We start from the raw sequence: 22,503 nt of genomic DNA, 5'->3' as shown, positions 1-22,503 counted from the left end.
TTCCGACCTTCCCCGGGAGCTTGCAGAAGTGACGTATGAGCCGCACCCCATAGTTCCCTTTGGTGTGAAGTTCATGTTTATGGGCGTGACCTCTTTTCTCCGTACCACGGGCCCCAGCCGCCGCTCCGCGCCACTGCTGTGTGTGCTTTTCCATCCTCCCCTCGGCACGCCTACCCCCTGCTTTGACTTGGCGCCTTTTCATCCCGTAAGCTCACAGCCCCGCCTGCCCCCACGGCACCCCTCCTTCTGTGGCCTCTCACTCTGGTTTCAGATCGACCCAGACTCCGAGGTCCCCAACACAGGACCTCCTGGGAAGAGGCTAACAGGGCAGAGGTCAGCTTCTGATTTTGGGGGAGACCACATTCTTCTTCCGGGTGCTGCATTTGAATGTCATGAACCTGGGCTCCCTTTGATTCTCCAAATTCTCCGTGCTGGGGGCTGGGTGGAAGGTCTCACGGCTGTTTCCAGCCCGTGTCTATTGACCGGGTTCTGGCGGCGCCCCCACTATCCCAGCTGCGCAGGTTGTGAGCCTCAATGCTACTGCTCCTACTTTTGGCATTTCTCTCTCCTGGCCGATCTCCATCGGCCATCGGGTCTGGCGGATCGATCGTCTCTTGGTCTTGTTTTTCTAATACATAATTTTCTTCCCATTGCCACGGCAGCCAGACCCTCATCCCACTGCCTGCAACTAATTTCTGTCTTTCCTCCGTCAGCCCTTCTCCTCTGCCCACGGCTGTCAGAACCCCAACTTGGCTTTCGCAAGAACCTCCGCCGGCCGGCTGCTTCCTGCCCCGGTTTCGCGCACGGCTCCCCTAAGTTTGTTTTATAAAGCGCCGGTGCTGAGGGGTAGTCATGAGTAATGTTTTCAAAACAAGAGTCTGTGATTGAATACATTCGGGATGTGCCAGGCCCAGGGGACTTGAATACTTTTCCTCCACTGCAGAGTTCGCAGAGCCCGTCTCTGCCAGCCGTGTGCCGGGTACACTTTCAGGGGGGCGATGGAGAATAGAGAACCCCTCGAACTCATTGGAGCTACAGAGATTTTGTTTATTTCTACTTACTCTGGCAGAGCCACAGGCAGGATTGATGTCTCGGAGGAAACGCGTGGAGAAATGTTGGTTCTTTGGAGTATATTTAAACTTCTCAGGCTGGCAATCAATCTCAGGCCAATTTATTTAGACAGCTTGGGTTCTCGCGTGTCTCCAGGCAACCCCCCCACTCCTGTCAGATTGGTCTCTCGGTCTTCTTGTGCCAGTTCTGATCTTTTCTGCGTCTGTGACTTTATTAACCTTCTCCTCTGGTCGAGAAGGCTTACCACCCCAGTCTAGCCCCACATCTACAGTTTGTAAATGAACTCAAAATTTCAACGAATCTGTACTCTCTATATATGCTGCAGCCTTACCCAGCCCTATTTTAGCCAGCAGTGGGTTGCTATTGGCTGGGTCTGCATCGAATTTGTAACAATAAAACTAACAATGGCTACCCTCTGAGCATCTAGTATGTTCTAAGCACCCCTGGAATATTAGCTTTATCTTTATAACTGCCCTTCAAGGTTGCTGTCCTTGGACCCAAGCTACCGGTGAACCAGCTGAGGTTTGTAGGTAGTTGGTCCATGGTTTTCATTAAGTGGCAAGGCTGGGGTTCCAACCAGGGCTCTTTTCAAAGCAGAGAGTATTTGCAGAGCTCCAAGGTGGCTTTCAAGCTAGAAGCCAGGTCAGCTTGGAGATGTGAAAGTCAGCTCTTCAGCTCAGATGCACAGCTCTCTTGCCTGATAAATGATGGTTTCTAGTTTAAAGAGAGCAAACAGTTTAAGGTCAGAGCTTGAATAATGAGAGCGGCAAAAATGCATCTTCTGTGACAAGTGTGTATGAACACTTGGTGAGTTCCCAGCGTTCTGGACGGTGCCTAGGAGGACATGGATAAAAAGCTGACGCACACCCTGAGCTTAGGAACCTCTAGTGGGGCTGGGAGATGAAACATAAACACCTCAGATACGAAAACCATAGCCCTGGCTGGGTGGCTCAGTCAGGTGGGGCACCGTCCCATAACAAAAATGTTGCAGGTTTGATTCCCCAGGCGGGGCATGTACGGGAGGCAACTGATCTCTCTCTCTCTCTCTTTCTCAATTTAATAAACATATCCCTGGGTGAGGCTTCAAATAAAAGAAAACCATAGAATATAGTTTATCATGAACTTCTAGATAGGCATTCTTTAACTGAAATTCATGGGCTCCTAGGAGGTGACTGATCAGTCTCGGGACAGGGTATCCATGAACCTCTATGTTTGAGTGGACTCACTCATGCATTTAGAGGGAGGGGTGTCTGCACATTTCTTCCGATCCCCAAAGCGTTCCGATCCCAACTAGTTAACGACAACCACACGAGGTGCCGTGGTGTGGGGTGCAAGTGGGAGCTCCGGGCCACGGTGGGGAAGGCACTGGCCTCAGAGCCGCAGAGACTGGGCTGGACTCTGTCTTTACTGCTATTGGCTGAGTGACCATGGGCAACAGGGCGGCCTGCCCACACTCATGGCTCAGAAATCGGGGTACCGCTGTGAAATGTGTGGAGAGGCAGTGAGGGTTAAGGGAGACAGTGACCAGTGGGGAGCGTTTGGCACGGTGCCTGTATGAGCTAATTGCTTAGACTGGTCAGGTTGGTTCTTGCCGAGTGTATTAGCTTCTTATTGCTGCTATAACACATTACTGCAAACTTAGTGGCTTAAAACAATACACATCTATTATCTTACAAGTTCTGGAGGTCCGAAGTCTGAAATGGATCTGAATGGGCCCAAATCAAGGTGTGGGCAGGCCTGCCCTTCTAGAAGCTTCAGGGCAGAATTGGCTTCTTTGCTTGCCCGGCTTCCGGAGGCCACCCGTGGGTCTTGAACCGAGGCCGCCCTCCATCTGCAAAACCAGCAGCGGTGGGCCAAGCCCCTCCCACGCTGCCTTGCTGCGCCCCTCACTCCCCTGCCTTTCCCTGGCGTGTGCAGCAGCCCTTGCGAATGAGTTAGTTGGGCCTGGATGCCCCGGGATCACTCCCCTTCCCAAGGTCGGCTGACCAGCTCCCTGGATTCCACTTGCAGCCTTAACACCTTGTTCTGAGAGCGACAGTTAATTAGTAAATTAATTAATTCAACTAAGCAAATTTCTGTTGATTATCTGTCACATGCCAGTCATTTTACATATCTATTTTAGTAATAAGTTCAGTGCGGGCAGTTCATTTTTTTCCACTGAAATATATTCTTTAATTAATTACCTCATTCATTCCACCAATATTTATGGATACCTAATATGTATTGTACCAAGCATTGCTATAATGCAAAGATAATATAATATAATATAATATAAATGATAACTTCATATATATATATATATACATTCATCTCTTCAATATACAGGGCAGTGCACTAGGCACTGAGAAGTATAAATCAAATTTACATATACAGACTTTAAGGCCTGCTTTATATAAGCAGTTTATGGCATTATAACTATCAGCTAGGGCAGAAATTGATTATCATAACCATGCTATGGGTTTGGTGACTGTATTTTTAACCCCCAAACTGAAAAATGTAGTGAGTCCGCAGGGTAGAATATTTGACATTGAGACTGTTCCCCGAACATCCGAGCTACGTGGTCAGCTTTGCTTGAGGGGTTTGGAGAAAGGGACAGGAGGCGTCCCTGAAGGTGCTGGTACGGAATCGGGAGCTGAGGGGCCGCTGTGCTGGGAGGGGTCACGGGTGGGGCGGGCGCAGGCCACGCAGGGGTGGAGTGAGCGGTGGGGAAGCAGGGGGCTCAGCCGGGAGGCCGTGGGACGTCAGCCATGGCTTTAGGGTTGGATTTACTTCAGATCAGATCTTGAAGGTGGGATGGTTTCCTTTGCTCTTCTGTTTGAAGTTGGTGAGATTACGGGGTTATAGAAACTAGGTAAAAAGAAATGTGCATTCTTAACAATATCCCTACTGAAGTTGTTTTTTTAAAAAAATATTAGCTTCAGGTGCCTACTCAGCTTCCTTAGAAATGAGTTTCTTCGTGTCAATTTGTAACTGGGGATTAGAGATTGGTGCAAAGAGACCCACTGTCCCCTCCCCCCCACATTCACACAGTGAAGTTAGGTTACGTTCTTGATTTGAGAAGCCAAGGATGTAAAATCCTATAGGAATCCCGGTGCCCCTTTTGGCAGGCCCTGGGGCCCCCTGGGAGCAACAGCTGTCCGGGCCACCTCCCGCGTGGAGAAGTTCTGGTCACACGCAGCCTGTTCATATCAGCGGCTCACATCGCTTTCGGGAGGCGCCTAGGCCAATACCACAGGGGCTCCAGTTCATAGCAGTGCTTCTGACCCCGGCCTTTCCTGGTTCCTGGCCTGAACTTGACATGATCAGGATGGCTCTTACCCCCCGGGGGCGCCCAGGAGCCCCCGAGAGACGCCGGGACCCTGGAGCGCAGCGGGACCTGTCTCCCTGCAGTGTGCGCTGGGAGAAGTGCAGAGCCTGTGTTTTACTGGGTAGACTTTCTCGTGGTTGGAACGCTGCTCCGTTCCGATGTGCGTGGTGCGTGGTGTGATGAGCTGGAGGGAACTGTCTCTTTGCAGACACAACAGACACAGGGTGAAGGCCACTGTCTATGTCTTCAAAGTGATTTTAGTGACAGGGGAAAGCTTGTGACCTATTACGTGAAGAGGAAATGAAATTTCATGTACAGGATAATCGTAACTGCGTTAAAACACACAAACACACCCCACCCCACAATTGTAAACTGGGGTTATTTCTTGGTGGCAGAACCGTGAGTGATACTTTTTTTCCTTCCTCATGCTTTTCTGTTTTTGTTTCGTTGTGTTTCGGAGGAAGGGGTTTACGGTCCACCCAGTTTCTCTTATTTTCTTCTTCATAACACAGAGTTGTATAATTTCCCCTTAATTTTCTTTGACGGATGTTTTGAGAATAAGTCACTGCTCTCAGACGGAAGGCATTTCATTAGAATAAATATACCCATGGCAGAAATAAATGTACTTAATGAGGTTAAGAGAAAAGCATTGGAATTATGTTTTCAGAAGCAGCCTGTCTCTCTTAATTCTCATAGCGATCTTATTAAAGTATGTAAGATCAAAGCCATATGTTTTAATCCAATATTTTTAATTTTTAAAGCAAATATTCTTACTCCAAAAGTATACATAGTCATTGTAAATAATAAATGTGAATGTAAAAAATAAAGTAAATACACATACACAAGAAAGGAAAATAAATGTCACCCACAATTCCATGGCCCGAGAGGAAAAAAAAGAAGACAACACTCTTTGTATTTGGGTTTATATACTTCTAATCTTTTTTCCCCTTTGCCTAGACCTTTGTATACATATATTGAAAACAAACCAAAATGAAAATGACATCTGATAACCTGACTCACAGGACTATGAAAAAAGTGCCCCCAAGGGCACACTCGCATTTTTCCGTCCATCCTCTGACTTACACGTATTCAAGGTCATTTGTAGAATGACCCGTGTCCTTAGCGCCAGCCTCACTCCGAGCCTTCCAGAAGAGTGGGACCAGACATCTGGACACGTTGGATTGCAGCTCATTTCACTGCGTCCGCTGGAAGGAAACTCTCTGCGAATACAGTGTTGGTTTGTGTCCCCTGCGTGTTTCCCCAGCCTCATTCCTTTTTGGCTGGCTGGGCAGGTTCGCGCGACCCCGAGGTTCTCACTTTCAGCCCCTCGTTCGGGTACGAGTTTGCCACCCCTGCAGGCTCTGGCACAGGGGCCTGGAGGTGCCAGGAGGAAGGGCCAAGGTTTCAGAATCATTCTAGCTCATGATACAAATGTCCCCAAATGCAACACATAACTCTCCGGCATCTTTGCAGTCATGAAGTTTTGTTGGCCTCATGAATCTAGCTGTTACACAGAAACATCATCCTGGCCTCCAAATCCTTCTCTCCCCCAAGTCAGGGCCTCTTGAAACATCTCTCTCCTGACAGCCCTGTTCACACATAACTTCCCTCGCCTGCTCTCCCGGACGTCCTCACAGCTCTTTGCCTGGCTATGAGTCAGCTCAGCTTCCCCCGGGGCCACTGCAGACAATATATTTTCTATTGCCTCTTTGAGGATTTGCTTTGTCACATAATTGGCCTTCACTACAAGTACCCACGCTTTGACTCTCTACACAAAATAACAAAAACATAGGAAAAGCATAAGGAAGAAAGAAAAAGTATCACTCATGATTCTGCCACCAAGAAATAACCACAGTTTACAATTTTGGTGTGTGTGTGTTTCTGTATTTATTTGAAGACAGTTCAGATAGAATTTTTTTTTCTTTCCCATATTCCACTTAACACGTGATAAGCATTTCCTCAATCATGAACATGATTCATAAGCTTTTTCAACGACTGGATAATAATTCATGTTACGGGTTTGCTACCAAGTGCTCTGCTGTTTGTTTAATGTTAGGAGACAATCTAAACATCTGCTTTTCCTGTCATGTAGCCGTGATCAGTAGGCATAGAGACATAGGGTATGTGCTGGATTCTCCGCGAATGTCAGCTGTCGCTGCCTTTGTAAGGGACCGTTTTGGTGCGATTGTCTGAACACCAGGAGAAGCCGTGGTTGTGGTTGTCCCCGGCTCAAGAGAAGCTGTCACTGCAGACCCTGGTCAGAGGACCTGAGCGCTCCCAGGGCCTGCTCACAGCCGAGAGAGGACTTCTCCCGGGGCACAGCCCCAAAGCCTTCACAAGTGCGCTGCCCCTTTCAAGCTGAGAGCCATCGGTTGTTACGAGCCCCAGATCTCGAAAGGCTGGATGGGCCCCACGTTTTCTTGCTGAGCCTATGGAGTTGAGAACCCGAAAGCAGCCCTTCGCCTGAATTTGGTGCACCGGGTGGTCGGGCCCTTTTGTGGCACTCGGCAGTTAGCAACTCGGAATTATAGTTCTCCTCATGTCCCTCGGGCAGTCTCCAAGAACTCCCCTGTTCCCTGGTAACCAGAGAGCACCACTTCTATGCCAGGGAGAGATTCTCTCTGTCAGCACGGGAGGGAAATGTGTGATAAGACAATTTCTAAAGTAATCACAGGGGGAGAGCACTGACAACAATGCTGGGTGGGGTGATTAGACCGGCGAGAACCTTAGCTGGATCGGAGAGGCGGGGTACGGTAAAGGTGGAGCGACAAACTGTGTAAAAATAGAGTCCAAAGGAGAAAACCACCCAGAAAGGAAAAGAAAGAAACAGGAGCAGAAGGTGAATGCAAATGGAGCTACTGACCTTTCGGAGCTCCCCTCCCCTGCCCACTTCTTGCACTCCCCTGCCCCAGGAGTGCCTTTCCTATGCTCGTTAACACATCCCTTCGTCGAAGGTATACAGTGCATGCCCCAAACCCTCTTCCTGAGCGTCTGTCAAATACGGATGAGGAGAGTTAGCCTAGAACATAACCTGTTGAGTTCCAGGTACACACGATCTATATGGAGCGACACCGAACCGGTGTTTGAAACAGCATCACGTGTCACAACATAGAGCAATGCTGCTCTCCACACAGGGGAGACACGAAGAGCAGACACTCACTGTGGGTCCCATGGGTCGGATCAGATCTGCGGACCCCTCCCCGCTCTGTCTGGACCCTGAACTCCTCCCGAATTCAGAGCAATTGCGTGTGCGATGTTCTCAGAGTGTCCCCCTGTCGTGGTGTTGACAGGCTTCGACACTTTTTGTCACAGACCTTTTCATCGTTTGAGCTAATTTCTCCAAGTAAATTCCTCACTTCCTGGTCGTTCATGCCACCTTTAAAACAGATGAAGTACCTTTACATGGAGAACAGATCAATGCCAGATGTTGTTATAAAAAATAAATAATATGTAATTTTCTATAAAAACATCTTCAAGGTACCCCAAAGTGTGAAACTCTACTTGGAGCTCATAAGTATTTGAATTAAAGATATCTTGACATGATGAACTCATTGGAATTTGTTAAATTTACTAAATGATGGGTTTTATGATTTATTCTTTTAATCCAACTTTAGCTTTTGATGTCTGGATGAAAATACAGGAACCTTGTATTTCTATAAAACACATAGAGACTATTATCTTTACCAGTCCTTGGTTCCTAGCAGTAATAAATATGTATCTGTCTGGTAATTCTATCCATTTGTCTTTAGTAAATATATGTGTTGAATATAATACTTTTGTTTAAAACCACGAGTAGCATGTAGAATACCATGTTTTCAATTTTTTTTTGAATTAGTTAAATGGAAATAGCAGTATGTTTTGATGTATTGTCATTTATGTTGCTGCTGCTTATTATGTTTCATTCCTGTTTATATGGGTTATGAAGTGAGGCCAGTCCTGTGTACAAAATTGTCTTAGCCCCACCTCTCCATCCCTTACTTAAGACCCCAGAAATATATCAAGGCTCCCACACAGAGATGCCGACTCCGGCGTGTGATCTGTAACTTTTACGTGTAGAAGCACCAGAAACATTACGTGTCCTATGGGGTTTGGCACAGACTTGTAAAACCACCAACCACACTTTTTTTTTGGGGGGGGGGGGTAACTCGGCTCTGCCCGGTGCATCTCTGTAAGGCCCTCCCCTCCCCGGCGGGTGCCCCTTCCAGGCGTACGGGCAGGGACCCCCGATTTGTCCTTCGATCCTTCGCTCGGTTTGTGACCTTGCTTTTGTCTCTCACTCATCCGCAGAGCCCGGCGTCTGCACGGTTTTCGGAGATCCCCACTACAACACTTTTGACGGACGGACATTTAACTTTCAGGGGACGTGTCAGTACGTTTTGACGAAAGACTGCTCCTCCCCTGCCTCGCCCTTTCAGGTGCTGGTGAAGAACGACGCGCGCCGGACCCGCTCCTTCTCCTGGACCAAGTCGGTGGAGCTGGTGCTGGGCGCCGGCACCGTCAGCCTCCAGCAGCACCTGACTGTGCGCTGGAACGGCTCGCGCATCGCGCTGCCCTGGCGGGCGCCGCACTTTCACGTGGACCTGGACGGCTACCTCCTGAAAGTGACGACCAAAGCAGGTGGGCTGCCAGCAGCACGGGGTGTCCGTATCCCTCCGCCTCGCCCACCCGCACGGCAGCAGCGCTGAGTGACGTGGGCCGCGGCCCTCCTCCTCCGTCCCTCCTCCACCATGTAGGGAAACCCGGAGACGGAGAAGGGTCCCAGCCGCAGGCGGGAGGTCTTGAAGATGCCCGCACAAAGCTGGACAAGTTTGCACACTCCGCCTTGCCCTCCCACGCCAGTCCCGCCAGTCTTGCCCTCCAACACGCGGGGCCTTCCATCCTCCATCCTCCTTCCAAAAACAGCAGCGGGGCTCTCCACTGTAACCTCTCTCTCGTGCTTTGTGGCTCATTTTAGGCCAGTGGTGGCCCGCTTGGAAGTGTCAGTGTCTCTCCCGACTCGGCCAGTGATGTGCAGCTTCACATCTGTGGGAGCATTTCCTTGTCAGCCTCCGTCCAAGGGGGGGGGGGGCATTCCTCCAAAGTAAACCACAAGCGTGTGTGGGCATGTAGACGGGAGTGCAGAGAGTGGACCGTGTGACCTGCAGCGTTGTCTGTTCTTGACCCTGGGAAGGGTGCTGGCTGAGCTGGTGGCTGCAACCACCGGCAGCCGCTGGAGGACCCTTGGGACGCTTGCTCTGAGCCCTTCCGCGGGCCTTGGGCACACGTGGCTGTCTCCTGAGGCCCTTTCTCAGAAGCGCATGCTGCCCGAGGCCGGCTTCCTACTCCCTGGGCAGCTGCCTCCTCCAGCAGCCACACCAGTCGAGGTTGGCAGGTTATTCCTGGGGCTCGGTGAGGCACAGGTTTTTGCCTGTGAGGTGCTACCTAAGAGAGGCATCTTGGAAGCAGGACTCAGTTCTTCCATATCAGCCCCAAAGTGTGGATTCAGCTCATTTACACGTTTCATTGTCAGGCATGGGTCCTTTCATGCTTCCTGTGGTTAGTGCGTGCTGTTAATTGGTTTTTGGACCGTGTGATTTCCTGCTCGGTGCTATTTCTTTAAGGGTGGCACTTGAGGAAATCCACGTATGTCTTGCTTCTTGCATCGATGAGAACTCAACGATGTAAAAACATCGAATGGCATCCAGTTCCTCCGGGCAACGTGGCTCCAAAAGGGAAGCGTGTGATCGAGCAGACACTTTTGAGGGGATATAGAGACCGTTTGCCCCACACCTCCCAAACCCTGTGAATTGTTTCAATTCAAGCCAAATACATACTTGATGAATTGAGTTAGCCTATGGAATGCCAGCTTAGCTAAACAAGGCAGGAAGCCAAGGAGAAAGGAGAGGTCTGGGGAGCTCTCATCAGCAAGGGTAGCATGCTTTCAGGAACAGGATGTTGAACGTTGACATCTTGCAACACTCAACAATGGGAGAAACGTCCCCACTCCGGACTTTGAGTGCGGCAGGTGTGAAGAGCTCTGATCGTTCGGCTTCAGAGGGATTAGTCCTGTTCAGAAAATGTAGACACCTGTTGTCGCATCCACCCGACGGGCCACTTGGCAGAGACAGGCCTCAGCCGATTCCTTAAAGGAGGCAACAGGTCACGGCTCCCGTAGAATGTGCCTAAGATGAGGCGTTCTCACACGGCACTAATCAGAAGCCCCTTGCCCGCCTGCTGTCAAGCCAGCTGGACACAGTGGATTCCGCCGATACGGAAACTATTAGTCAACCACAGCCCCATTCTCAGAGGGGTCCTGGATGCTCAAAGATTGGTAACAGACTAGGGGGGTCCCTCCCCCTTCCTCTCACAGCCGGCTGCACCTAATGGGATGAGCATACTCTTCGTCAGGATTCCACCTGTAAAAACGGGCGGCGGGACGAGGCTGCTAAGGAAATGATGACACATCATACGTACCACAAGCAGAGTAGTGAGTTTAACACTTCCAGGCCTTGAACTTCGTTTCACAACCTCATTTGCTTTTCCATCTCCCTTCTGACGACTCAAGCAATTTACGCGGCTCCCTGGATGCTCAGTGGCGCAACTTCCTGGAGCCATGGGGCACGCACGGCTCAGCTTCCCAGGGAAGGACCGCATTCCTCTGGGCACCAGCCGTGCTTGGACACTGTCCTTCGAATGGAGCAGTTGCATTTCCAGACAATAGTCATCTCCACTCTGGTCCCCCAACCCCAGGTGGCACTGCCCCCTAGGGATAGTTTCTTGTTATCACCCACCGACTGTATTTAAAAGTCTTGGAGGGTTCTTCTTCCATAGGTTTTTTCTTTTTTCTTTTTTTATTTTGTAAGCTCATATGATCAAAGGGTGCTTTCTCCAGAATAACTGCTGAGATCGAGCCTGTAGCTGGTGGGTGGGAAGTGGCGAGGAATGGCTTTGCCCCTGGGGTCCGTGGGCTCGCACTTCACGATGGAATCGCCTGCAGGGGCCACAGGGGGCACAGGGGGCCTGTCACCAGGGCGGAATCAGGAGGTAGCTGCTGAGCTGGTCACACCTGGGGTAGCACAGAAGGCACGGAGCGAAGCTTAGCAGCTGGGAAGCCCTGCCCACCCCGAAACACCCCACCCCACCCCGGCACTCGGTGAATAATTCAAACGCATTGTCTTTCCGCCATCTGTTCGCTTCATCAGAGCCACCTGAAAAGTTACATCAGCTCCACCTGAAAGGCATTAACACATGTGAGTGTGGCTTTTTATCTTCCTTTCTTCCAGGTTCGTCAGGAGTTCTACACCTGATGAACCTGGAGAATATGTGTCTTTTTTTCCTTTTTTTTTCTTTGATGCAAACTCTGAACAGAAAACCATCCATTTTTAAGCATCTCCGAGGTATGCGTGTGGACTTTGCCCCTTCTCTCCTTTCGGCGGAAAACAGAAGCGACAGTGACAACCCCCAAACAAAACAGAGCAGAACAAACAAAAACAATGAACAAGGAAAGGAACAATTTCTCCTCCCTCCCCCCAAGAAAATCCTCCAAACCAGGGGTCCGGGGCCAGGTCACACAGCCGAAGGGTGAAGAACGACTTTGTAAAACCCTCCCTGGTGAGAAGGGAGAATTGGAAGGCCCCTCAAAAAGTGGGAGGAGCACGGCTGCTGCCCTTCCCCAGATGGGACTTGAACTTCACTTGAGCCTTCTGACTCCGCCGGTGGTTTCAACCCAAGGTCCCGTTCAGACCGGCGGGAAACCCACCCCAGCTGTGGAGAGGACTCAGTCCAGCCCACGCTGCCATCAGATGCCTGTTTAAATATCTTTTGGAAGAGTAAATTATTTAGTTACAGCTCACTAGTTTTTCTTTACCTATCACTGCTATAGTCTTCATTGATTTCACTCATGCAGAGGATTTAAAAAGTCATGCAAACATGTACATATATGATACAGCAATAGACAAAGGCATCTGTAGTTGAATAATTTATTCCTTCAACATATGAAACCTAGCAGTGGTCCATGAAAATCCTCTTAATATCATAATAATAAACAAAGGAGGAAAAGAGGGTGAATTACCTTTGGGGACCCTGTTTCATGAATGAGATGTCAAAGTTTTAAGAAGAGTTTGCTAAGAGCACAGTGGGGCTGCACCTCCCCGAGCATGCGGGGACCACCAGCCCGTTGCAAAGAAAGATGGCGATGATTGGCCTGCTCACTATGAGTTGAGTTCCCCTGAATTCAGCAGCCCAAATCTTAGATTTATTATATCATTGTCAGTAATGATGTCGGGGGCTGTTTTGGATAGAAATCTTCAACCATTGTGGCATTTGGAAGAATAGCATTTGCCTGCTGTCTGGGAAAGGGACTTGTAGTTTGGAGGATTTTGCAGCACAGAAAGGTCTTGGAATAGTGCCCTAAGAGAATGTGGATGAAACTGACTTTTCCCTCTCATTGCTCTTGCTGGGCAGCTGCCTGGCTGCAGACTTGGAAGGTCAAGTTTCTTCTATACCTTAGAGAGTACATTACAAATCACATTGTAGTTCACTTGTCTCTTTTCAAAATTGTTATTGCAATGCCTTAACTAGCATGAAATTCACAATTGCCTTGGCTTCGCGTGACGTATCAATTTACAGGGCAATGCATTCATTTAGTGCATATATACTACATGCCAGATCATGTGTTAGGTGATGGGGCAGGAAGAAATAGAAAGCATTTCACATGACAGCTGTGGTTGTCAGAGTTGACAGCATCTCCTTACAGAGAGCTACACGGGGGGCCGCTTGGCATGTGCGCATTCTGGCTATGACCTCCCTCTAAGCACCTGGTCTCATCGCTGGCTTCTCTTCGTCAAATTACACCCAAGAGACACTCTCTTATGACCGTGTTTCTTGCTTCTTTACTCAACTCTGTTTCATTGCTTTTCTGAGCCCAGTTTTTTATCCCAGCCAAGAAAGCTTCTCCACCAGTTGTCTTGACCTAAGAATGTGTCCCTTCCTTTAATTTACCAAGCAGTGAGTTCCTTGTGGGCTTTTCTGGAGAAAACCAGTTTTAGGCCACTGGCTGATTCTACCAATAGCTCTGCCTGAAGCTCATCTGCCAACTCTTCCTGGTGGCAGTTGTGTGGCCTGCTCACAGGAACGCCAGTTGGCCAGCCTCCGCTCCTCCTGGACCACGTCCAAACCTAGGGAACAGCGGCTTTGGAATCCCACTCCCGGGCATTTCTCGCTGACCTCACATCACTCCGATGTCGCCTTATGCCAACTTTATATCCAGGCAAGATCCGTCCCCTTCTCGTTCTCTCCCTCTCCGTTCCCAGCACTGCCTTACCCCCACCTTCCGAGCATCTTCTGAACAGTTGCTCATCAGCCTACTTCTGTACTTTAAGAACAAAGGCAAAGTCTTCCAGGAGTAGAGTCGTGTTGTTCTTTCCAGAGGCTCAGAACCGGAAAGACTAGTTTTTGCCAAAAACCCAAGAGAGTAAGGTTAAAAAACACCCATGGGGAGACTTTTTTTTCCTATGGAAAAGAGCTTCCTTTTGTGTGTGGGTTGTCACTCTTGGGAGACAGTGACAGTGACTACGGAGCAGTCCTAGGGCAGAAATGCACACCGACCCGCTGGAGATGTCCCTGGGTGTCCCTGTCCCAAGTGGCTCTTTTGCATTCACTGGGCGCCGGGTCGTCCATTCAGGGGACACTGGGGGCTCAGGCACTGTCAGAGTGTCACCGGGAGAACAATAAGAAACACTTCTAACACGCATTTGGGACAAAGAAAAACTCTTTGACTAGAAGAACTTGACACGTACTTTGACTTGAACCTCAAATGGCTTTTCATCAAGGCCTTTCTCTTATGGACGAGTGTCTTCCCACACAAGGCCAGGAAGGGTATGAGGGCATTTCTTCTTGACCTTCGAGTCACACTGATCTGCGTGCGCGACCTGGAGCAGTCCCACCTGTGACGGCATAACCTGGATGTTCCGCGTGATGCGGAAAGGCCCCCGTTCATTGAGGTCACTGGTTGCCATGGCTCTTGGAAGCCTCAGAGGAATACGGATATTCTCGGGAAAACCATTCAGTGTTTTAGATGGTCAGTGGGGCAAACCAAGAAGGACTTCCATCCTCTGCCTTCTGGGGTGAAGGTGTTTCCGTGGTAGACGAGACTGTTCGGCACTGCTGATTCTGCTCAGCACGGTGGGAGGGGGGGGCGTTTTGCCCAGGACCCGGAGGCCTCCACACCCTCCAACGCTGAAGCCGTTTTCTTTCCTGTGAGGGTTGTGCTTTGAAGACGCTGCATGCAGAAGCGATATATCTGTTCCTTAATGCAGCCACTACTACAGCAGAAACTGTGACATTTTTCATTTGACATTTGGGGGAATCATATGGGGGATTTTGAGATAAAGAAAAAATTACGTAAAAAACTGCCACCTTTGTCATCTTTGTATTTTCACATCAGAGTAATCAGTCACTGGACAAAGGAAATCATGATTTGGACCAACACGGTTACTCTCAAAAAGTGCAAAAATATACGCCCTAGAATAAGATGGTCAATAAGTGTCTATTTACAAGGCAAACGAGGGTGCAGGAGGTATGATTATTAGGGCAAATTTTACACACTTTACACATTCGTGTAATTTCACACATTGACTCTGGCACACGTGAAAGGTGGCCAAGAATTCGGGCCGACCCTTAGTATTCCTTGTTAGAAGACAGTCACATGCTGGGTAAGGATGTACACACTTGGGAATTCCTGGTGGGTTCAAGAGTGGTTGATCCCCTTCTCTCCTTCTTTCCCTCCAGGTTTGGAAATATCCTGGGATGGAGACAGTTTTGTGGAAGTCATGGCCGCCCCCCATCTCAAGGGCAAACTCTGTGGTCTCTGTGGCAACTACAATGGACATAAGCGCGATGACCTGATCGGTGGAGATGGAAACTTCAAGTTCGACGTGGACGACTTCGCCGAGTCCTGGCGGGTGGAGTCCAATGAGTTCTGCAACAGACCGCGGAGAAAGCCGGCGCCCGAGCTGTGCCAGGGCGCGGTGAGGGTGAAGCTGCGAGCCCACCGGGAGTGCCAGAAACTCAAGTCCTGGGAGTTTCAGCCCTGCCACTCGACGGTGGACTATGCGACCTTCTACCGGTAGGTGCGGTGTTCCGGGGGACGGGATTGGGTACAGACCGAGGACCGGCTCACCCTTGGAACACAGTGTGTCTCGTCTCTTGGTCGGTGCACAACACAAGAGCTCCTGAGTCCGGGGTAAAACTTCCGTGTCTTTCTGTTGAGCAGGTGATCTCATCTTGAGTCAGCCCCACATTAGATCCCAAATCAGGAAGCCTCAGGGAATGTTTCAGAGCAGTGCCCTATCGGTGCTTCTGGCTTTGAGTGTCTGCAGGTTCACTGGGAAGCTGGTGACACCCAGGATTTCACCAGGTGTTAGCTCGACTCTAAGCTGGATGAGTGCTCCCCAAATTCTGGTCTAAGCCGTAGTGGTGCAGGGCAGAGGTGGGAATCTCAAATCATCCTGGCTGCCCGTGGGTGTTGGGGTGACCTCGGTCATTCCAAGTCTGAGGAAGAGGTCAGGTCTGCCATCTCGTCTAGACCAGAGCAGATCTGCTTGTGGGAAACAAGGCCATGGCCACGAAGTGACGGTCCCTTGGATCTTAGACGCGACTTGAGAGTTCGTGTGCAGAGGCAGAGGAGGGTGGGATCAGAGCTTGAGGGGAGAGCAGAGAACGTCTCTCACTGACAGTAGAGATTCCATAACGTTTTCTAACTCTGCCTAACCCCCTCCCCCACAAGGCAACTGCTTACAGAGGAGACTTAGATTTGACTTCCACGTTCCAAGGTCACGGTGGCGAGCTGGTGAGTGTGGCCTGGCCGCCCTTCCACATACCCCCGAGCCCCACGTCCTCAAGAGCGGTGGCTGTCTGCGACTCCCTCCACGGCGGGCGTGGGCAGACCCGTGAGCTGAGCGCAGCCTGAGAGGCCTTGAGTGATTTGCCTGCGCCTCTCGCCCTGAGCGAGCGCCTGCGGTCTGAACCCACAGAGAAGTTATTTTTACTCTTTAATTGCCCCCAGTTTATTTCCCCTAGTTCTCATTAAATGTGATCTTTTTTTATTTGATCTTTGGACATAAAAGATAACGTTATATAAAGGCTGCTCAAAGCGGGGTGGAAAAAGGGCTGTCCCTGTCATCACAAACCCCCAGACGCAGCTGCGGCTGCCAAACCCTTTGGCTGCGACGCATACGTTTAGCTCCTCCAATCCATTTTCCTGCTATAATTTTTGAGTCCTCTGGTTCCCCTTCTTTCTCCTCCCTGTGCACGCCCCCCCCCCCTTCATCGACCCCGCCTCTTGTCTATTGCCACGGAAAGATCTTAATGTCAGACGTTGGAGTGAGGTCAGCAGCTGGACCCGCAGACCTGGTTTTATGCGGAACCTGACGCCCTTCGCTTGAAGGTCCGATGGGAGGCGGCCGAGCACGGCGGTGGAGAACTGCATGGTCTCCCAGGGCGGAGCCTCCAGCCCAGCTCTCTCTGCAGCCTTGAGCAGCCATCCCAGCTCCGCGACCTTCCTTTTCTCATCCGGAAAGTGGGGATAGCAAGGGACGCTGCCTTGAGGAGCTCGCATGCAGGTTCAGTGCGAGGAGGAGCTAGGTGTGTGAGCCCGACCCCGAGCCCACACACGGTGCCCGCTCTCTCACCGTGGGCTGCTGCCGCTTCTTCTGCCGGTTACGTGAGGAACCGGTGCAGGACCTCCCCGGGAGCCCCCCTACCCCAGCTGCAGGGTTCGGCTGGGCCCCAGTCTGCCTGCAGCAGAGCGGGAAGGCCACGCTGCTCCTCCCAGGGCCCCAGCAGTCCGCGCTGCTGGTCGTTATCCCATTTCAGAGGAATGTGTTGAAAACAGAAATTGGAGAGCGGGCCTGCGGAGATTAGTCCTTTTCTTTTTTTTCCACATTTCTCTTTCTTTCCCTCTGGTGATTTATTTTGTCTTAGGCTCCCTGGCCTGCGAGCAGGAATATGATGAGCACCTTGGCAGAAGTCGTGAGAAACAGCTTTGACATGAGCAGAGAGAATTGGAACGGCTAGGTGGCCAGGCAGATGCTCGCCTTCTGCCTCTGAAAGGGGCGCGGGCAGCCGCAGCAGCACGGCGGGGGCGCTAGGTTGCGTGAGGGGCCTGGTGCGCCCTTTGCGCGCTGCTGAGAATGCTCTGGGATCCTTGCGCACTGAGGCGGGAGCATGGGGCGGGGAGGGGGATGCGCCCGTGTCCGCCGCGCGCACGGCGTAGTGGCAGAGGACCCCTCCACGGTCGGCCACCCCGTCCTGGAAGAGGCAGGAATGTGTCGAAGACGATTCTCAGGAGCGTAGAGCCGGACAACGCCACCTGTCGCCGGCCTTGCTGAGGGTCTCACGCCCCAGCCGAGAGATGCGTCTTTGTGTGTTTTCAAGTGAAGGCGGGGCCGTCGTCTGGTAGATCCTGAGCTTCTTCTTCTAAGCACTCCAGTGGCAAAAGAAAGAAAACAAACAGGGCCAACTGGGAAGGCAGTTTTGTTCTCAGCGGATCTCCGGGAAAGACCGAACCGTAGGGAGGTTTCAGGAAGCAAAGGGCAGACGACTTGTTGGCCGACGCCAAGCTGGGTCTCATCCCAGCTCTGCCGCCCCCTAGCTGTGGGAGAGGGGGGCAGCTGGCCGAGTTTCCGGTCCTTCACCTGTAGCAAAGGCAGGGCAGTCACTACCTGGGGGACACATTGCTCCTCTGAGGACTGAGGCCAGCGGGCAGTGCCGTGCTGTCACGTGATGGCTGGGGAGTCCTGGTGCCACGTGGTGGTGTCCGGTGTCCAATGCATTCCCCACTGCCGACTCAGGCCGCCCTGACCAGACCCCACCCCACCCGCATCGGGTAGCTCGGGGACAGAGAGAGGCGAGGAGAGGAGATGGGCCGGGCTTTGTGAACGCACCAGAGAAAGAGAAGCCCTCCAGTGTTTGGGGCTGGTGTATAAGACGCGAGCCATGGGCTGTTTCCCTAACTCAGACCCAGACCTTAGACGAAATCGTTGCACCTAAGTGTAACCCGCCAGCAAAGCAGGACAGCTAGGTCAGGGCAGACCCGGATTTCAGAGAAGTCCGAAAACTGAGCGGGAGCTGCCGCGGGGCCCAGGCTTGCTCAGGCCGCACTCACGTGGGGGCCGTTTTCCTCTCCCCACGCCCCTGAGTGGGGCATAATTCACTGGTGCCAAAGCGCTGTTCACGTATTGGGTTGGGGAAAGTGTCTGGGGATCCCCAGGCTAGGAAATGTTCTCTCTTTCCGTGCAGCGGTTTTTGCAGCTGTAAGGAATCGAAGGGACGCCAGAGGATTCGCAGGCGTGTCCTTCCCGCGGAGGTGCCGGGAGGCGGGGCGGCGGGTGGCGCACGGCGCAGGCGCACATCGGACCTCTGAGAGCCCGGGGGTGCTGGTGGGCACGCCCGCATCCCCGGCGGGGGGGGGGCCTCCTGCCAGGGGGAGATCGCAGGCTTCGTGGGTAACCCGCTCTGTGTCTTCCTTTAAAGGAAACTAGTCGTTTATTATAAAGCAAAAGGAGAGATCCAGGCTGTGTGTGCGAAAATTATATGAAGATAACCGCTGTTTTATAACTAAAAACAAGGCGATCTTCCCTTGCTTCAAAGAACATCCTGGGAACATTTATGTTTATGTCTTTCAATGCTTGTCCCAATTCGCCATTAGGGCTGGCGTCTTAAATCAAGTGAGATGCTCATTTTAATGTGTGATGTTATAGGCCTGCCTTTTTATTTTTTTTTCCTTTGGCAAACTCAGCTTCCAAGATGAGTAGTCACTCTGAATCTATAAAGTATGCCGTCACCAAGGGGTGGTAGATACCTCAGTGGTACCACCTGTTAGACGTTAGCCCTTACAGGTCCGACCTTAAATCTCAAAATGTTTTCCCTACTCACTGGTGCGTTCTCCCTCCCTCCCTCTCTCTCTCTCTCCCTCCCTCCCTCTCTCTCTCTCTCTCTCTCTCACTGCTCTTACTGTATATGCACAATGCACATTTATGTCTCTGGGTCCATGTCCTTCCCCTGCCTGAGAAGCCTTCATTTTCTACATGGATTTAAGCTGAACTCACAGCTTAAATTTGACCCTCGGCCTCTGTAAAAGTCCTTTCTTTACGTTTTGCAACACGCCGATAGAGTTTATCATCACCGAGCCTGCATACTACTTTGCACGATCACTGTCCCTCTCCAGGGCTGGACTTCAGGTTCACTGGGGAGTGGGGAATGTTCTTCCTACTCTTGTGTGTTTCACCCAGCGTCTCCCTGGAAGGTTGGCTCTCGGGAGATGCTTCTCATCTCCCCCTCTAGCCTCTGTCTCCTCTCCATCTGCTCTGATGCCTTTGAGACTCTTGCTTCCCCCAATTCCAAGTCCCTCCTCAGTGTCTGTTCCCACTCGCGGTCACCCCTTACAGTCAGGAGCACACCCATCTCTGTGCCTCCTGGGAACTGACCAGCCGGAGCGAGCAGAGCACCCGGCCCCGCTTTGGTGCTCCAAGACCTGTTGTGACTTCTCACCGCGTAGTCCGTCTACCGCTGGGACCCCCGGGGGCAGTGACGCCTCAGCACCTGCCTCTGCCCCCTCACAGCTCACTTACGAACCACGTGGACGTCCCAGGTCCTGTTCTGTCCCTCAGCTCGTGTTTGACCTTGCCATCTCCTGAGGCAGTATTTGATCCACAGGTGTTTCTACACTGGTCTCTTGAAGTTGATCTTAGGACCTCAGAGGGGCCTCCTCTCATGGAGGAGAACTGACCTGCGGCGGGCTGGCCCTCTGTCCCGGCCCCACAGGCCATGCCCACTGAGCAGTTGCAGCCCTTCTGCTTCGTCTCTGCCCTGAGCCCGCTGCCTGGTGGTAGCCGCAGCCTTGCCGCGGTTTCCCTCGCACCTTTCACTCATCTTATTCACCCCAGCCATGTGGCAGATTCCTCTGGGTTTGGTCCACCAAAGTAACCCAAGAGGGAGGCCTTCATTGCCTTCTAGCGTCCTGGATTTCGGCTCAGAAGGGCCCCCGCCTAGTGAGCCGGGTGTCCTTGGGGCTAAAGCAGGAAAAAAAGACACGGGGGCACAGAGAAAGGCGTGAGGATGCTTGGGGGGGTCACTGTACCCAAGTCCCAAATCCTCCCATGTTTAGTTTTCGCATATCAGAAAGAAACAAATGCCGTCTTTTAAAAAAGAACAACAATTAAAAAAAAAAAGAAAACCGTAACATTTTTTTAACAGGTAGGTGACCCTTTGAGGAGAGTTTAGGTCAACTGTACAGGTCAGCCCCCCTCACTTCTCACATCAGCCATTCGGGGGTGTCCCCAAGGTCACCCTCGGGGCCGGTGAGTGTCTGGAAGGACCCACAGAACTCACTGACCGCTGCTCCATGCGTGGCAATGCTCAGGGCCAGGGGAGGCACACAGCTTGGCATCAGGAGAGACGCGCAGGGCTGGGTCCAGGAGAGCGCGAGCCTGGAGCTTCTGCTGCCCTCTCCCGCGGCGTCCCGGACAGAGGGGAGCTCGCTCCTCTCGGGTGCCTGTGTGACCCTGTTTGGGGGGCGTCTCCAACCTGGGATGTGCGCCCGAACCCCGGTGTCCAGAGTTTTCACTGGGACTCGGCGGTCTGCTGCCTGTGTGGTTGACCTGCAGTCTCCAGCCCCTCCCGGAGGCGGCATTAATGCCTTTAACTTCCCATTTCTCTGGATGTTAGGGCCGTTAACACAAAACCTGAACCCCCATAATAAATCATACCGTTAGAGTGTCTGGCGGCCAAAGCCGCAGGCAAAAAAAGACACTCCTGTGATGACATTCCAGGGGAGTCCGGATTACTCCCTGGAGCCAAAGGCCAAGGCCACTGGCCGCTCTCGGGGGCAAGGTTAATTCTTCACTACGCAAACTGCCCGGCTCAAGGTTAAATGTAATTACAGTTCAACTTTAATCTTAGCTTTGAGTTTATGTTCAGCACAAACTCTCTAGAATCCTCCCCTCAGAAAACTACATCCTTGGATGCAATTAGACGGGGCTTTTAAACCCAGATTTGAGTAAGTGTCACTGTAGCAGGTAAAATACTAATTACTTTGCAGCCTCTCTCTGGGCTGCTGAGGGGACTTCTTGATTACATCTTAGCGGCAGGAGGCGGTCTGGTGCAGCGTCATTGTGTTTTCATTATTTGTGAGTGTGCAGCCCTTTCCCCCGGTGGGGACGAGGCTGAGCTGAGTGGCGCTTTGCTCATTTCATCTCCCTGCTCACAGCTCCTTGGGGCACCCAGAGGTGAGGGGGCACACCCCAGGCCACCCACAGAGCCCGAGCAGCCGGCCCGACAGGACCCCTGGTCTCGGGTCTGTGTCGGAGAACTGGGCAGGAGCCGTCACGGCTGGGCAGAGCCCACCACTGCCCACTCAGGCTTTTCAACGCCCCACCTCTGCCGCGAGCCTGCAGAGCGGGGGTTAACATATTATTTCATTCGCTCCTCTGACAGCTTTCAGCTCAGCACCTGCTCTGTGACAGGTGCCATGGTAGGCGTGGCTGTTTGGGCCTGAACAAGAGAGACAACAGCTCTTCTTTCCGAGGACCCCTAGTCTAGTGTGGGCAGACAGCCGTAAATGAGAATCAGGGTCGCTCCAGGTGTGAGGACAGTCACACGCTGATGGGCTAGGGTGGGCTGGGGCGGCCTCCGTGAATCAGGTGGACAGGAGAAGCCGGCACAGGGAGCTCGCTGTTGAGGGGGGGCCACTGTGCGTGGGGAGGGCCGGCGGCAGGGCAGACCGAATTCTAGGGAGAGTGAGGAGGCTGCTGGGGCGTCTTCAGGGAGTGAGGGGTGTTCTGCCGACACCCGTATGAGCCTGGAAGCCGCTGCCTCCCCTGTCGAGGTTCAGACGAGATCACAGCCCAGCCCACACCACGAGGCCCTGCTCGGACCCCTGATCCATTGCAACTAACATAAGAGTGTGTTGTTAAAGCCACGACATTTGTTACCTACCAATAAGCAACTGCTATACATAGAAATCATTTTTGGCTTATCTTTGGCTTTCAATGGTCCTTTAAATATTGACAGAAAGGGAAAGAGCACTTTGCTTTTTTTCCCCAACCTTTCCTAATTTGCCCATTCTGTATAGTTTGATGTGACTCCAC

At 51.7% G+C, this 22,503-nt stretch overlaps 1 protein-coding gene across 3 annotated transcripts in view; it reads left to right on the top strand.

Moving 5' to 3' along the window:
• The window catches only part of BMPER (BMP binding endothelial regulator), a 214,440-nt gene that overhangs the window by 132,758 nt on the left and 59,179 nt on the right, over positions 1-22,503 (top strand). For 2 of the 3 annotated variants that reach the window (XM_045828881.1, XM_045828880.1), the window contains exons 12-13: positions 8,666-8,995; positions 15,146-15,482. In XM_045828881.1, the coding sequence (XP_045684837.1) occupies positions 8,666-8,995; positions 15,146-15,482 (667 nt within the window). The remainder of the gene's footprint in view (positions 1-8,665; positions 8,996-15,145; positions 15,483-22,503) is intronic. The other variant, XM_045828882.1, reaches the window with a different exon arrangement.

Source organism: Phyllostomus hastatus, unplaced genomic scaffold (assembly GCF_019186645.2).
Source record: "Phyllostomus hastatus isolate PE091 unplaced genomic scaffold, TTU_PhHast_1.1 phas_scaffold_78, whole genome shotgun sequence".
NCBI classification, from domain to species: Eukaryota; Metazoa; Chordata; class Mammalia; order Chiroptera; family Phyllostomidae; genus Phyllostomus; species Phyllostomus hastatus.
This window is presented reverse-complemented; position numbering and strand designations above follow the sequence as displayed.